This window comes from Tribolium madens, unplaced genomic scaffold, assembly GCF_015345945.1.
Source record: "Tribolium madens isolate multiple individuals breed KSU strain unplaced genomic scaffold, Tmad_KSU_1.1 Scaffold_71;HRSCAF=194;Tcas5.2_LG6, whole genome shotgun sequence".
NCBI lineage: Eukaryota > Metazoa > Arthropoda > Insecta > Coleoptera > Tenebrionidae > Tribolium > Tribolium madens.
In genome coordinates this window covers 8,909,925-8,926,500 of record NW_025401041.1, presented here as the reverse complement: position 1 = coordinate 8,926,500, position 16,576 = coordinate 8,909,925, and the positions used below count along the sequence as shown (strand labels likewise).

The following is a 16,576-nucleotide window of genomic DNA, read 5'->3' as shown; positions in this document are numbered from 1 at the left end:
CCAGAAAATAATAATTAATATAAAGTAAAGTAATATAAAAAATGTGATCGTATTTTCAGAACGAAATTTTGTTTTATTTTTGAGTTATGCGATTTTTTTTGTCAAAATTGCAATTTATGTGAAAAAAATTTTCTGAAAAAATTAAATACAAAGCAGATAGCTGTAATCCTTAGAGTATAGCTTTTATGAGAAAAATGATTTTATAGTGGGTTGCCATTTAAAAAAATAATTTTTCTTGTAGAACTCAAAAACAAACGGAAATTTCGAAAAATTTTATTCTTGTTAAATCATCACATTTTTATAGTACTTTATCACTCATCAATTAGTTTTTTCAAAAAATAAATAGTTTAAGGAAAAAACGTTTGGTTCCATACTTTTTATTCACCTGGTACGTATTATAAAATTTGGAACAGTTACTTGCAAAAACATACCTTTTGAACTGCTGATGAAAACTGGAATCATTTACGCCAGTTATTATTTAAATTAACATCATTTTGTGGGTCAATTTTGAGATTCAGAATTGTTTCATATTTATAAATGATCTTATATTCAAAAACCAATCAAAAACTTTAACATATTGAGTGTGTTTGTAACAACAATCGATACAACTAAGCTTTATTAAAACTGATATAGTATTTTTTTAATTATATTAAATCAAAAAATGTGAAATAAATCACAAACATTACAATAAATAAGTATAAAAAATGGAGAGGTGAACTATGTGAGTAACTGGTTGTATACTCACATCGGTTTGTACCCAAGAACAATCAAAAGCGCGTCGAGAAACACCGCTGGTACCAATTGGAACAAGAAAAATTCGACATTGTGGTGCCATCTCCATTTCTTCATCGAACCTCCCGGATACCACAGAACTCCATTCAAAGGTATTTTATTCGAAACAACGTCTCGTCCAATTTTTATAATTTCATCAAAGGACACTTTATACTCAGCCGAACTCGTCAAATTGAAAATTCTTTTACTGGAAAAAATGTCGATTAGAAATTTTCTAAACCGGTCCTGCATTATCATGACTAACTTGGATTGCAAATAGATGAAAGTCGTACAAATCAAACAGTTGGCGACAATATCAACAGGGATGTAATCGGCGTAACTTTCCCCTTTGCAATACATGGTCCGTATCACACCTTTTCCGGCACCGATTAGGAGACCCATTGGCCCGTTGATGTTGTCGGTCCAGCCAGGGAGGGGCTCCTTCCAAATTGGAATAACTAAAATTTAACAATTTTTATACAGAGTGGTTATAAATGATTTACATCTAGCCAGCTTTGGAATTTTTTTATTTGTGCCGCTCTACTTTTTTGAAAGATCTAGTTCTGTCATTAGTGTCACTTATTAATTAATAATAAATTGTTGTTAATTAAACTTTTATTGTTTCAACTAATTTCGAATAATAACTGATAATGATGTATACTTTGGAAGAAAACAAGTTTATAATTGAAGTCTATTTTCGAAGTGGACGATTTTTTAATTTTGAGTTAAAACAAGTAGGTACCTCTATTTTCGTAAAGCGGCATTTTTATTTTACATGGAAAATTCACTGCTGGCTAGATGAAAATCATTTATAACCACTCTGTATTTATATCAAGAAAATGACAATTTGACAACTTACTGACTGATGGTCGAAGGATTATCGTGGGAAGATTGTCCATTTCATCATTAACAAGACTCTCGCCTAGGGCTTTAGTAAAAGCATAAGTGTTAGGAATGTCACCTAGAATTCTGAAAAAAATGTCAATTACAGGAAGGAAAAATTGTCAAAAACTAACTTATCTGTGATTGTATCTAACACTTCTTCGTCCAACCATTCGCAAGCTTTAATCACGTGATGTGGACTGCTGGGAGGAGGGTAAGCTTTTTCGTACAAGACACGTTCATGGAGATGGCAGTAGGCGGTGCTCAAGTGGGCAAAAACCTGTCAAAAATGCCACTTTTAAAAAAATAAACTTTAAAGTGTGACTCCTTTTTTCACACCATTTAGGCGACTTACAATCAAATTTTTGCATTCCTTTGCCAATTCAAGCATGAGTTTGGTTCCTCTCGTATTAAGAAACACTGCTTTGCGTAGCGATTCATCAAATCTAATTGTAGCAGCACAATGATATATCATTTCCACTTCCTCAGTTATTTTTTTTCGATCAAAGTTCGACAAAGCCAAATCCGGTGCTTCCATATTTGCTGAAATAGCCTCAACTTTCTTCAAAATTTCTTCACCTCTTTGTTTCTTCAACAACTGGAACAACTATCACCAAAATCAATTTCTTTGCTTTATGTTTTTTTTTTAACTCACTGGTCCATTAAACATTTCTTTGATTCTCTCGTTGGGTTCCTTGTCTTTTTTTGTACGAATAAAAAGGTAAATTTTTTTGATACCGGGACATGATCGAAGCAATTTCTCGAGGAAAACTTTTCCAACGAAACCGGTACCGCCTGTGATTAGAAGTGTTCGATCTAGGAAGATTTGGGCCACGCGATCAGGGTAATCGGCAAGGTTCTTAGGGTCCATTGATCTGCTTGAATGGGTTAAAAATATTTCAATGAGAAATTTAATTGAGAAAATTAAATTAATTAACCTCGATTTTAATTAATTATTATGCTATTAATTGTTATTATTTAATTTTAGGTTTTTTTATCGATTGATTAATTTTTACTTTTTTAATTAAATTTTAAAGTCATGGGAACGACAATTAAAGAAATATACTACAAGAGAGCTTTTTTATAGTTTTCACAAATTTTTATTTTTTTTAAACTTGGGGAAAGATTAATTTTACTTTATATCAGGTGAATCAAAAATATGGAACCAAACGTTTTTCGCTTAAACTAATTATTTCTCGGAAAAACTAATTGATGAAGTGTTATGCGATGTTTTATCAAGAATAAAATTTTTCGAAATTTTCTTTTGTTTTTGAGTTCTAAAAAAAAATTTTTTTACATAAATTGCAATTTTGACAAAAAATCGCATAATTCAAAAACGAAATAAAATTTCGTACTCAAAATACTATCACATTTTTTATATTACTTTAATTTATATAAATTATTATTTTCTGGAGGCAAATGATTAAAAAAAAACGCTTGATTCCATTCTTTATATTCACCCTGTATGTAGGTATGTACCTATTTTGAAAATTCTTTGGTTTTAGTTTTAAATAAGCAGTTTTTAATCTTATGTCAAATTTGACAATTTTTTAAAATTAAATAAGAGCCATGTATAACTAAACTTGCATAATAGTATATTATCTTATTATTCCAGCCGCGCAACATGAAGTCACTTTATTAGCACCGCATAACATACAGGGTGTTTCATTTTTATTGTACCAAATTGTACCAAAGTCGAAAATAAAACGATTTTTGCTTTTTTGAACGTTTTAGCATGTTTTTAAGATAAATACTCAAATTTTGAGTAAGACTTCATCGAGAGAAGAAAAAAAATCACGAAATTAAATCGAAAATTATGTTATTTTTCACTTTCAAGTGTTTAAGAAAGTTCTTCAGCCAGAAATGCAATTATTTTGCAAAATTTTGTCCAAACCAGTCGAAAAGTCGATAAAAATTGTGCTATTTTTGCTTTTTTAAGCTAATAAACTGTTTTTTTCGTTAAAACAGACCAAATCTCACCAAATTAGATCAGAAATGATAATATTTTTGCCGTTTAAATTATTTTTGAACTTTTTTAATATGAAATTTTGTTCAAAAAGGCCCAAAAATTACCAGATTAGATCGAAAATTATGCTGTTTTTGACATTTTCGAGAGAAAAAGAACGTTTTTTCAGCTAAAAATTTTTTTTTGCAAAATTTCGCTAAAATAGGCCACAAAATCACTAAACTAGATTCAAATTACCGTCCTATTTTAGTTTGCTTTACTGGATTTATTTTAGTGACCTAAATAACTACCTACTTTTTTTCACAAGCAAAAAACCACCAAGTTTTAAAACGTTTAACGTGTTATTGAGTTAAAAGATTTTGCAAAATTTTCGCAAAAAATGACCAAATTTGGTCGAAAATAACATTCTTTTTGACTTTTTCAGTTAAAAAAATGCACTTTTCCTTAGCGACATTTTGCTCAAATAAGCCGAGAAATCTTCTAATTAGATACAAAATGGTGTTTTTTGCTTATTTTTGAGTAAAAATCTCAATTGTTTTTGATGCCCAAAATGCCCAAAAATTAATTACGCAAAAAATTGTATTAATTCCATTTATTTTCAAGCGAATAAAAACGTTTTAGAGCCAAAACTGATTTTTTTCACAAAATTTTGCTAAAATACCCAAATTAGGGGTCGAAAAGGAAATTAGTTTTGCCTTTTTCAAGTAAAATTTCACCCAAATGGGCCAAAAAATTAGCAAATTAAGTTGAAAATGGTATATTGTTTGGTATATTTTTAGGATTAAAAGAACTCTAACTATTTTTGCTGAAGTTTCTTGCCACTTTCAGCAACAAAATTTTAAATTCCATAGTTTTTCACAAAAAAGAGTTCTTTTACGTTTTTTTGATACAACCCCATTAAAAACGCACCCCTTTCAGAGGGTGTAGCTCCTTTACAAAACATTTTTTGATACATATTTATAGGACACTTTTGTCTCAAATTGAATATTCTTCTACCTGTTCAAATTTGTAACAATAAAAACGGAACATCCTGTATACTATTTTCTTTTAAACCACGACAAAAACTAATCTAGAATTAATTAAAAATAAAAGTAATTTAAAAAATCGGAATCTTATTTCAGTGGTTATTTTAGTTTGCTCTATAATTACGTTACCTATAAACAATCAGAAAAAACTCGGTGTGTCAGAAAAATGGCTGCATTTTGTAAGTTTTACCAAATATTTTAAAAATCTTTTGCATCAAAACTAATTATTTTCTAGTTTTTTCCATGTCAGACAAAGCGGCCAAAGCAGCAAAAATTATTTATGGTATCTGTAGAAAATTGTCACTTTAATGACGTATGAAAACAAAAATATTAAAAAAAGGAACAAGTAGTGTTATAACTAATTCGCAACTAAGACAAAAATTACAGTTTTGAAACTTTATGAAATGTGTTTGAAGTACAATTTGTAAAAAAGCTTGAATTTTTGACAATTGTTGAAAGGTTACAAAATAATTCAAGAATTAAGCAAATGGTGTTTTTAGGTGAAATTCTGACAATGTTGTTTGAAAAACAAAACTTGCGACAAATAAAATTTTAAATTACATATTTTTTTACCCAAGTAAAATAATTTGAACTTTTTATCTATTTTAACAATTTTTGAATAGAATATTTTGGTACAGTACATTATTCAAGTGCTAATAATAATGATTGCACTAATAAGATAATTTTTTGATAATTATGTTGATTTATATCTTGGTGAAAAGGTGGCAAAAAGTAAATTAATGTTTAAGATTATTCGATTTTAGTTAATATTTCTTGTCAACTTTCAACAATTTCGGAAAAATCAGATTTGTGAGTACCTACCTTGAAAAAAAATCACTCAAAAATTACACTCACTAAAGTCAAAAACTAGTTCGTTTCGCGTTCGCCGTACAAATGAAACAAAAGAAAATGCAATAAGTTAAGCACGCCAACTGCGATCCCCACTTGATTATTTTTCTTTAAGAAAAGTTTCGACAATGGTCGATTAAAGATTTTACTGTTTCAACTTGGATTGATTATCAACGATGCAAAACACCACTTTCTTCAGTCAACTACGATTTCTTGACTCAATAGACGATTATTGAAGCTATTAAAATACCATTTGAAATGCCAAATTCGGCCTCGATGCAAATTTCTATTGTAACAGTCAAATTGTGATTTAAATTTTTGGTAATAAATTATAAAAGTGTGTCTCGATTAACAATTTTTCAATTATAAGTTTGAAATGTCTGCTGCGATTTTTCCAAATACAAAGAGACAATGAAGAGGCGAAAGTATGTTTCGTTACATGAGCATAGGCACTTGTTACATCCCATTATCATGTTAATACCGAACTCGAGTAACGATTGGAAAATAAAGTGTGTCACACAAATATGGTTGAAGATTCGTCGAAACGACACGTAATTCCTATTTACCCAAAGTGAAATTTGGCCTCAAAATCATTCAAACTCTATGACAAACAATGAAGCAATTACAAATTTTTGACGCCTTATTACGAGAAAAATAAATAAAACTGAATTAGAAATTTTTATATCTTGTGCGTTTTTAAGGGAAAATTTTTGTTTGCTCAACACACTATTTTTCAAATACCACCCATTGATTGAAGTTTGATTGGGCATTTAATATAAACGCTGCCCACAATCCAGAACCATATTGAAAATTAAGATTTTTTTTTTCTACACCAAATTTTAAAATATTTTTTAGTTGGAAGATTTGAAAAAGTCGAAGAAGACAAGAAAAAGAAACAGTAACTAAAAATAAAGAGAATAATAACTGAATTTTAAAGATGTTTAATTATTACTGGTATTTTTAATTTAAAATTTGTGTTACGTACAATTGTATAGGTAGTTTTTGTTTTTAAACAATTTGTGCTATTTTTTGCCATAGCCAAGCCACTTGATTGTGACAATTTCTGAGCTATCTTCGATAACAGTTGTTTGAAGCAATTTAAGCACGATAATTGTACAATTCATTATGCAGGAAACGTTTTACTTATTTTAATGGATTTTGAAGCGGCAATTATCTTTATAACAGCGTAATTGCAAAACTTTGTCACACAGCAATAAACATTCATTGTTTGTAGATTAGAAAAAAAAATCCAACATTTCTACAAGCCATAAGTTTGATAATTTACAATTAAATGAAACTTTCGTTTCATTTGCGACCTTTAGCCTTTTGTAAAACACGAGATAAACTAAATTCTTTATTGTATATTTAGTTGCATACATCACAAATTGAAAAAATTCCAAAAACTAGTGGGTTTAATTAAAGCTTTTATATTTTCCTGTTGTTCAAACCATGTAGTTGATTTTTCCAATTCCCTTATCCATGATTGTTTCAATTCTGTTAGTTTACCTCCACCGCCACCATATTCTTCCGGTAAAATATCCCTAGGGACATAGTCGTACAAACTCTCAACGTTTCGATGCACATAAATGCAATTCCTCAGAGTTTCATTCAAAAATGGCTTAATCGTATTTATTGCAAAATCAATAAACGAGTTGGCGTTGACAATGTGCACTTGTTTAATTACTACCGGATAGGCTTCCTGTATACAAATAAAAACCTTCCGGAACAAAAATGGCGACACTTTGAGAAAATGGCCGAACCAGGGAAATCCCGCGTCTAAAATATACACATCGTAAGGCACTCCTAATTCTTCCATGTCGAGACGAAGATCGCCGATCATAAAAACCAATTTGAAGAATTCTGAAGGTGTTGGGGTGTCAAAATGTTGACGGGCGGCTTTGGCGATTGTTACGCGACTAAAATCAGGAGTGAGATGAGGGAGGACGGCAGCATCTCTAAAAAAACACGTTAATTGGGGGAATTACATAATTTTGGACATTTACAAAACTTCGAGGACTTCTCGGATTCCGGTATTTGCAACGTTGCGATTGGAGAAGAGTTCAGGCATTGTGGCACGCACTGTAAAGTACATTTCGAGTTTTTTCTTACAAGTGGGAAGACAGAAGCGGCAACCACGCAAAAATGTGAGAAGACGGTTATCGTCTGAAAAACAGATGTACATATTCGTGTTTTTTTTTACTATACAGGGTGTTCCGGCTAAACCCCACATTGGAAATATTGGGAGTTCTAACAATAATATTTATCTAAAATTTTGTTTATATCCATAATCGGTCAGGTTCTACTCAATGAAAATATTTTCAAGATGGCGGCACTTCCTAGTACACCGGAAGTGGATATCAACTTCGTTATTTTAAATAGAAAGTTGTGTTTTTTATTGCGTTTTTGGATTACTCAAGTGATTTTGAGAGAATTTTTATTAGCCTTCCCTATGCCTAAGTTTAACCGTTTTCGAGATATTTAGACCTTTTTAAATTTTTTTGGATTTGAATCTTCCTATTTAAAAATTGATAACTCTACAATTTTTAATTATTTTGAGATCGTATTTGGGCATATGAAAGAGAAAGGTTAGGTCTTTCCTTTGGTGTATTCATAATTGGAAAAATAATTAACAAACCGCCAAAATGTAAGGTTACGTTTAGGAAACTTCAAATACCCTTAACTCATTTTTAATATTTTTTAAAGCTATATTTTTTTTAAATTTAAATTGAATTTATAATATAATTAGATTGTTATTCGATTACTTTTTATACTTAAAAGTATGTAGTAAATTGGTTTGTTAAGGAAGTTTTTTGTCATTTTTCCAACATATTTTGAAATTAACCAAACTTGGTAGGTAACTAATTTAAAACATAATAATAAATTGAATTAAAATTCAATGAAAAACCACGAGACAACAATTTTAACAATTAGTTTGTTTTTTTCCTCAAAGACAAATACAACGTAAAAACCAGTTTTTATATTTGATAATAAAAAGAGAGAGAGAGAGAGAAAAGATATAGGAAGTAGAAAATATGTATATATTTAAGATAATCATGTTGTGCTTGTAAAATAAATAAAAACGTTTGTTAAACGTTTGAAATTTCGATAATGGTTCAGAAAGAACAAAATAAATAATAAATGGCCAGACACACATTATAGATTGTATTATTGGTTGCCTATACAATTGCTATTACCCCAAGAATCTGGAAGATGAGGTTGTTCCCTCAGCCACTCTTTAATTTCCTCCAAGTGTTTCTCAACATTTTCATCTTCTTTTAAAATTTTTTTCGTATGAATTCTTTGTTCCGGTGTTGGTTGACGTAGCAACATCTCTCACACTCACTTTCAAAACCACTCGCGCGACATTGAAACCCAAACTACGGACTCCAAAACAAGTTTTCAATCATTTATTCAAATTGTGGCAAGGTCTCCGACTTGTTTTTATATCTTTGCACATTTGAAATTTCCTAATTTTGATCGATATCCCTATAGCAACCTTATGATAGCAACAAAGTTGTGTCAAAATGCCCGAAATGGGGGCTGATATGTATTGTTCTCAACAAATCTGTATTCCACCGACTTTTCCCTACCTTTTGCGGCAGTTTGCTAAAGCCGCGATAAGGACACAACCCAACGATCTTTTGAAGTGAGTTTGTACCATTTCTAAATCAATAACATCACTAAGTCGCCTTTTAGATGGTCTACAACGTACTTTCGGTGCTTGTCTTTAAATATTCCGCCACCGGTGAAACCTCGACTTGAGTACCCCATCCCACGGGATCACCATGGTCTTACTCCAGGCTGGCTTCGCGCCCTTTTATACCAAATGGTCGGTCATCAAACCGTCACGTTTAAAACCTTATGGGATAGATGGATCGGGGCTTGTCTTCAACACCCCAACCTGATCCAAATTTTAGTCTTGGGGGGCTTCGATGACAATCAAGCCGTCCCTTGGTTGCGTTTCCTTGCTCTTTGTGCGGCACATCTCACCGATAATCTCACTCAAACAATGATTCTCATTTGTGAAATATTGACAGAAGAACCAGAAGGGGGCTCTGCGATGATTCCTCTTACGATTTTTCTTGATTTGTACAACTTTCTAGCCCGAATTGATGCCTCGTTGCCTCAAACATTAAAAAATTACTTCTTTTTGGATAAGTTTCTTGAATTGTTTCGCGAAAAAATTGCGAAAGATTCCGGAGAAAAACCGCAAGAAGAAGAACAAGAAACGGATTTAATGAGCGAAATTATGTCAGAAATGACCGAAAAAAGTGAAAAAGAAACGAAGAGAGATGATGAGGGGTCGGTTGTTTCATGTCCGAGTGTTACAAGTCAAGATCCGGATAATTACATGAAATTATTGATGAAAATTCGGGCTGAAGGTGAATTTGAAGAAGCGGAAGAAGTTAAAGAAGAAAAAAGCGATACTGAAGTCAAAGAAAGTGCAGTGGAAGAACCGGAAGAACGGAAAGAATCAATGGTTTCGGAGAAGAAATTTTCAGAACAGTTGGCCGAGGATGAGAAAAGTCCACAATTTCCCGTCGAAGACGACCTTGTTTCGAAGAGTACGAGAATGTCATCAGAACCGAATGAATCTTTGAAGAAAGATGAGGAAGATTTGAAGCAAGACAAATATCTTATGGAAGATTTGGAAAGACTTCGGGTAATTCCTTCTCTTATTTAGGGGTTTTCCCCGAATTAATTGGTTTTTTAGTCGTTACAAGAAGCGATGATGGGTGAAAGCGATGACGAAGTTGAGAAATTTAAAGCAAGCATTTTAGCAGAAGCAGGCCTCACCGAGTCTCAAATGGCTGCTCCTCAACATTTTGAAACACGAATAGACAGCGAAATATTCACTAACGAGTCACTTAAAAGCGACGAAACGTCGACAAGTGAACCTTCCGAAAAGGAAAAACCACCAGAGGTGAAAATCTAAGACGCAAGAGTGTTTTTTTTTTCATTATTTTGATTTCAGGTTGAATATGAAGATGTGTTTGTGGACGCTGTACCCGGAATTGGCCCCAGAGTCCCAGAAAATTTAATTGCGGCGGTTTGTAATTACATGAAAGAGGTGGCAAAATGGCAACATGATATGGTCATGCCGAGGAATATACGACATTTTGATTGTCCGCCCTTGGAAATTAGAAATGAATAGGGGGGTTTTCGGAACAGGGCTGACAATTTCAAAAAAAATTAAATCTTAATATGCTAAATAAAACGCTTTATTTTTTTTCTGTTTCAATGTCACAATTTTGGGTAACTTCATAAACGTACCGAAGTTTACCGAGTTACTCCCTCGGCATGCACCCGACAGTAGATAGAATACAGTTTCCTGCATTCCAACCAAAGGAAAATATTTTCTTTAGAGATTTATTCTTTATTAGTTTATTAAGACACGTTTTTAATAAATAAAATAATACTCCATATTTGAATAAGACGTGTTTTCTTATTTTGAACAAAATTATAGTTTCCTTTAATGTCAAATGTCAATTTTAGTGTTTGTGTTACCAGTGATGCCAGATTAAGGAATTTTTCCCTAGTTCTAGGGATTTTTCTAACAAAAAGGGAAAAAAGGATTTTTTAATTTTTCTTAATAATCTAGAGATTTTTTATATTTTCATTGAAAATCTCAATTTTGTTCACTCTGCTGGCACAGTTTCAAAAATTACAAAAAATTTTAATATGATTATTGTAACTTTGCCAAGTTAGCGAATTTGTATATGAGTTTAGCACATAGTAACGCGGAAACCAAAATGTATTTTCTGTAGTTACATGTGTAAAGATAAAAAAAAAAACAAGGTAGGAAGTGCACTAAAAGCCGTTTGCGTTTTTCGCGTTGCCAAGTTTACTAATTATTGCAGTTCATTTAATGTTTTAGACGAATACTTAAAATTAATGAAATCCCATAATTTATAAGTATAAATAAAAATTAAGTAGGTATCTAAATATACACGTTTATTTGAATTTGTTTTAATTGACTTGTATTTTATTTTTTTATTTCTTTAGTAAAATTCATTTTAATTTATTGTTATATTATTTATTGATTTTTTGTTGTTTGGAATTAACACAATTCTATGTTGTATTTATATTATATTACCTCAACAAAATAGGCCTATGAAATAGTAGATTTTTAATTTTTTAAGTAGTTTAGGGAATTTAGAAGCTACAATCTAGGGACAAGCGCTTAATCTCATCTGGCATCACTGTGTGTTACGGGTTTTAGGCGTCAACAAACAAATTCATTGAAAATTGATCAAAATTCGTCTCAATGACCGTTTTGGTCAACATTACATGCTTTATTCTTGTTAAGATTTGTGATGAACAATTCTAAGCGCCAGATGATGCAGAAAAGTTCTCTTCGTGGGGGCAAAGCGAAAGAGGCCCCTTCGTCCTCTCGGCACGATTCCACCACTCTAGAAACCGCAAACTTTATAACTGCTGTACCCTTAATCCGTCAATCTGATAACACAAAGCTTCTGCCTCGCTATTCATCCAGTAATCAATCCTAACCTCAATTTTAATAATTCACTAATTTTACTTACTAGTTTTGGGGCGCACGGAAGACGATGGAGTTAACATGGATGACTTAGATCAACTTCAACTCGACCTTGAGAAGTTAATATCGACGTGTGCGGTTCGAAACCGATTTTTGAGGGGTGAAATTGAGTCTATTGATCGAGTTGAGGAAAAAAGGGACAAGAAGGGCAAGTCTTATGATAAAGGAGGGTTTAAACGGAAAAGGCCCGATGATAAAGTGAAATATCGGGATTTGAAAAATGGTGCGCGTCCCCTGAAACGGCATTATCCACTTCCAGTAAACAGTATTATAGGGGATGTGCCCCTGAGACATGAAATGCCCAAAATTAATTTACCGAAAAATGATACTTCGGACAAGTTTTGGGCCACGGTGGAGCCCTACTGTGCTCCCGTTACGAATTCACACGCTACGGTTCATTGATTTATCGTATTTTTTCCAATTTTTCTTAACAAAAATCTTTTTTAGTTCCTAGACAAATTGATAGAGGAATGTTCGCAAGAAATTGATGTAAAAATCCCCGAATTGGGTGAATATTACGCCAACGAATGGTCCGACAATGCGACAGGAGTTGAGCAAGAATTAGGCCTCACCACGAAAACCGTCGGACTTGACTTAAAAAAGAACGGTTTGAGTGCGTAAGTATTGTGTGTGTGCAATATTTAAAAAAAAAAAATTGAAAATCAACTCAATAGAATGGTTGACACATTTTCAAATCCAAAAACTCAACGCTTATTGGCCGCCCTTATCGAGGAGAAAGTGATGACATCATTTCCAGGCGTGACTGGAAAACTTAAACGTAATAAAGTTAACAAATCCAACTTGAAACTTACTTAAATTTTTTTAAAGCGTCTGATTTGAATATAATCAAGTCGACTGGTGGTCCACGTGCTGCCATTTGTATGGATCGTCGCCTCAAAAAGGATTTAGTCGAACAAGGATTATTAAGTGTTGAAGATTTGTCAAAAACAATACCTGATGATGAGATTTTACAAGAAATTAAAAAGTGTCAACAAGAATTGACAGCTGTTAATGAGTATAATGTGGAGGAATTGAAACGATTGAAATGTATAGTTGTCAAAGATTTAAAACGGCAAGAAATCAAAGCGGCTATGGATGCAGTTGACGGCGAGGTTTGTCGTTTGTTTATCTCGATTTATCATCATTGTAAAATTTCAGGTTTTGGAGGTTTATAATAAAGTACTTATGACCAAACAGAAGCAAATTCAACAAGCCAAGGATGAGGATTTTGATAAAGCGGCGTTTACAAAAAGCTTGAAAGAATTCGAGGCTAAAACACAAGCCCTTTTGGAGACTCAATTTAAGCTTCAAAAGGCTATGTCGGCATTGCACGATTAAAAAACCAATTTAAGTTTTATATAATTTTTTTTTGACACATTAATTTACAAATTAGTCTGATATTTGGTGTTTAGAGTTGTGTTTCTTTTCTCGATTGTGCTGTGCACAACCTTTGTCTAATTAACACTCCTAATTAAATAATTAAAAAACACCGACAAATTAATTTGTACTGGGAGAGGTTAGATATTCATCAAAAAATGCTTTTCGTTTCATTTGGTTGGTAAAAAATCACTCTTTTGAATATTCAAATTGGCACCAATGGTATGAAACGAATGAGTCAATAGTGCCAACCTGACAATCACAATTGTGCGATGAGATGAACTTAACCTAAAGAACAAAAAAATATATATTGCTAAAACATGAATACTACCAACGGCTAAAATCGATTTTTCCCTAAATATTTATATAAAAAAAAAACAATCGTAAAATCAATTTCGTAATAAATATGACGCAACAGAACAACAACAAAAAATATGTACACAGAATTCGCTTAGATCTAGAAATTATCACATTTACATTCTATACAAATGATTATCATGGATTTTATGTGTCCTGAAGAAGTACGTTGACGCTCGAAACGTCACTAACCTAGCCGACGACAAGAAATAGTGGAAATGTCGCTCAAAATTTTGATTTTGTTTTACATTGTATCAACAAAGAGATTCAATACGCGATGTATCAATTCGTATTGTTCGGCTGTTTGTACCATTCCGCCTCGATTCAATCTCAACGAGCACAAAATGGCCAAAACATCAACATTGAGATTAGTTTTCAACTGTTGAATACCGTTCAAGATTGCAAGAAAACAACCAGTTCGACCAATCCCAGCGCTACAATGAACAACAATAGGCGGAACTTTCGGTCCGCTGTCACTTGATCGTCGGCGTTCGCGTCGTGTCGGTTTTAATTTCGGTTTTTCGGTTTTAACCGACATTTCGTTTTTCTTATTGTCATTGAGCAAATGCAAAGCCATCTTGAGAAGTTGCTCCGGATTGGCCATTTTATGATCCTGCCAATTGGGGAACCAATAATGGCAAATCAAACGTGATTCGTTTTTGTCACGGTATGTAATTTCAAGATGGCGAATGACACATTCATCAAGATTCTCTTCTTTGATGTATTTGATAGTGTAGGAGCCATAGTCGACTTGATTTAATTCCTCGAATTTAAATATTTCTTCTTCGGTTTGTTGATTGGTATGGTCAAAGGTGAATTTATCGCGTTCGCGTGTCGTTTTAACATAATAAAAGGATTTGGCCGCTGATTGGTCCTTCTTGCCCAATGGAAAGTACAATTCGCATTTGCTCCGCCCCTTTTCGATCAAACCGGTCAACATTACGATGCGAACGCACTAATCAAAGATCGAGAAATTGAGTCACGTGATCAAAAATAGTAGGAGTTATACTTACATTAGTGTGCCATACCATATCCCAGAAATCTTGACAGGTGTGTGTCATCGGACCTTGAGTTGCGATGTAAGCTGTTTCGGTGTAATCCGGACCCTGGAAAAAAACGATTTTACACGAATTTGAACGAATCTAATCGATTACCTTGATATAGTTGGCGTGAATATAACTTTGAGGTCCGGGTAAATGAACCCGACTATGTTCATTGGGTAATACGCCCTTGTACCGATTACGACTCTGACTACCAGACACGTAGCACTTTTCTTGTAAATTCAGAGGCACTTCCCAAAATTCCGAGTGCAGTTTTGGTACTCGTGACACCTGTAAAAATAACACAAAATAACACATTTAAGTAATACAAAATGGGGTTTTATACCTCACACGCCATCTTCAGGTCACTAATGGAAAGTACACTCCCGGCAGTTTGCAAATACTGGACGTTTTCAAGATGCATTTTGAAATCTTCAGAAAGGAGTTGTGACGAGTCCAAATCGGGTTGTCTTGGATAGTAGGCTTTTCTATAACCTTTGCAATGCTTGGTGGTACAGTCTTTGTAAGCCCCCTTTTGACAGAAACCACAAGGGGGCACATAGAGATTCTCGTTTGAGAGCGATTTCCGTCGACATTTAATCAAAGAACAATTACAACGCTTAACAATAGCCCCACATTTGTTCGTTTTGCAACCATTGGCTTTGCTAGGAACTGATTCGTATATTATGCAATTTCCACAGGCCTCCTGCGATTTGCGTCTTTCCGATTTGATGATTGCGCAAGCGCACTTGTCTCCAAACGTCGAAAGATTCAAATTTGAGACGCTTTTGGCCGAATTGAGTCTCGTGAAAGATGTCTTTTCCGAAATGCTCGAGTTTGAACCCAAATCGATGGTGAGACTCGCATTGGAGCCTCGGCGTTCCAATAGTCCTTTTGTCTTCACTCTGACCGGTTCAGTTCTACTATCAGAAAAATCTTGCAATGTCATGATTTCCGGAAGTGTCTTCAAAGTCTGCGACCCTGAAATACTATTATTCGATGCGAATTTTTTCAAATTTGAGCTGAAATTCGGCGTTAGAGATGTCTTATGGTTCCCATCATCGAATTCACAAGAGAGCTTGTGTTTGACTTGTCTTTTGGGGGTATTGGGCATGGAGAATACATCCCGAGATACGTCGAGACTCGTTGATTGTTTCGGGGGATCCGAATCAAGACTCACAGCTTTGAGTTTCCGGGATAAAGTGGGGGTTTTCGGGGATTGGATTTCGAGACTCGGTTGAGGTGACACCCCTGTTGGGGTTAGTTCCAAAGTTGGGAAATTACGTTCTTTTTTCACTTGATTCGAAGCTTCGTCCATTTTTCACCTGAAAAAAAAAATTAATAAATTTAAATTTTTTTAAGGTTATGTTAATACCAACCACCGATTATAAAAATCCCCAAAACCGTTTTTTTTTCACAAAAAATAAATAATTGGGAATTATTGGTGGAATTGGGTCAGTGAAACCCACCCCTTTGAATCGATTTTAATATTTTTAATGACTCACATTGAAGTTCCCGGTAGTTAAATTAACACTTGTTTATATTGGAGTTTTCTCTTTTGGTTAGAAATAGGGGAGTCATATCAATTGTTGGTTGTTTTTACGTTGTTACAGTCATGGTACACTTGATTTTTGTCACGTTTAAATAGGGAAAAAATTGAAATTCTTTCGAAACATTTTTAAAACACGACTAGGGCAAGACTCGTCGGCCATTATTGCAAAGATCGTAAACAGCTGTGTGTAGGTCAAACTAA

At 33.3% G+C, this 16,576-nt stretch overlaps 5 protein-coding genes across 9 annotated transcripts in view; 2 read left to right on the top strand and 3 right to left on the bottom strand.

Annotated features, from left to right (window-relative positions):
* The window catches only part of LOC123008524 (putative fatty acyl-CoA reductase CG5065), a 7,765-nt gene extending 1,907 nt beyond the window's left edge, over positions 1–5,858 (bottom strand). Inside the window, exons 1-7 of one of the 3 annotated variants that reach the window (XM_044404367.1) lie at positions 5,467–5,771; positions 2,309–2,531; positions 2,009–2,260; positions 1,788–1,933; positions 1,631–1,740; positions 1,037–1,229; positions 746–979 (exon numbers count right to left, since the gene is read on the bottom strand). In XM_044404367.1, coding sequence (XP_044260302.1) covers positions 746–979; positions 1,037–1,229; positions 1,631–1,740; positions 1,788–1,933; positions 2,009–2,260; positions 2,309–2,524 — 1,151 coding nt within the window. In that variant the 5' untranslated portion in view covers positions 2,525–2,531; positions 5,467–5,771. Of the gene's footprint in view, positions 1–745; positions 1,230–1,630; positions 1,741–1,787; positions 1,934–2,008; positions 2,261–2,308; positions 2,532–5,466 lie in introns of all 3 variants that reach the window. The other 2 variants (XM_044404366.1, XM_044404365.1) reach the window with 2 other exon arrangements.
* Positions 5,859–6,834: 976 nt separating this feature from the next.
* Positions 6,835–8,895, bottom strand: LOC123008471 (alpha-tocopherol transfer protein-like). Of its 2 annotated transcripts, none has more exons than XM_044404283.1 (3): positions 8,688–8,895; positions 7,497–7,572; positions 6,835–7,448 (listed from the first exon to the last, which is right to left on the bottom strand). In XM_044404283.1, exons 1-3 carry the CDS (start codon positions 8,821–8,823, stop codon positions 6,872–6,874), a joined length of 789 nt encoding a protein of 262 aa, XP_044260218.1. In that variant the 5' UTR covers positions 8,824–8,895; the 3' UTR covers positions 6,835–6,871. The 2 variants fall into 2 exon arrangements, with proteins under 2 accessions (XP_044260218.1, XP_044260217.1); XM_044404282.1 differs by having other exon boundaries at positions 7,497–7,656; positions 8,688–8,892.
* On the top strand, positions 8,895–10,964 carry LOC123008470. The gene is made up of 4 exons (XM_044404281.1): positions 8,895–9,139; positions 9,190–10,156; positions 10,208–10,417; positions 10,469–10,964. The coding sequence occupies exons 1-4, from the start codon at positions 9,018–9,020 to the stop codon at positions 10,646–10,648; spliced, it is 1,479 nt and encodes a 492-aa protein (XP_044260216.1). The 5' UTR covers positions 8,895–9,017; the 3' UTR covers positions 10,649–10,964.
* A 718-nt stretch (positions 10,965–11,682) lies between these two features.
* LOC123008956 (transcriptional adapter 3-A) lies at positions 11,683–13,538 on the top strand. Its single transcript, XM_044405033.1, has 6 exons — positions 11,683–11,988; positions 12,039–12,442; positions 12,497–12,666; positions 12,724–12,827; positions 12,878–13,161; positions 13,208–13,538. Exons 1-6 carry the CDS (start codon positions 11,811–11,813, stop codon positions 13,385–13,387), a joined length of 1,320 nt encoding a protein of 439 aa, XP_044260968.1. The 5' UTR covers positions 11,683–11,810; the 3' UTR covers positions 13,388–13,538.
* LOC123008955 lies at positions 13,381–16,574 on the bottom strand. Of its 2 annotated transcripts, none has more exons than XM_044405031.1 (5): positions 16,203–16,574; positions 15,170–16,148; positions 14,938–15,114; positions 14,797–14,889; positions 13,381–14,738 (listed from the first exon to the last, which is right to left on the bottom strand). In XM_044405031.1, the coding sequence occupies exons 2-5, from the start codon at positions 16,139–16,141 to the stop codon at positions 14,028–14,030; spliced, it is 1,953 nt and encodes a 650-aa protein (XP_044260966.1). In that variant the 5' UTR covers positions 16,142–16,148; positions 16,203–16,574; the 3' UTR covers positions 13,381–14,027. The 2 variants fall into 2 exon arrangements, with proteins under 2 accessions (XP_044260966.1, XP_044260967.1); XM_044405032.1 differs by having other exon boundaries at positions 16,329–16,574.
* Between the last annotated feature and the right edge of the window lie 2 nt (positions 16,575–16,576).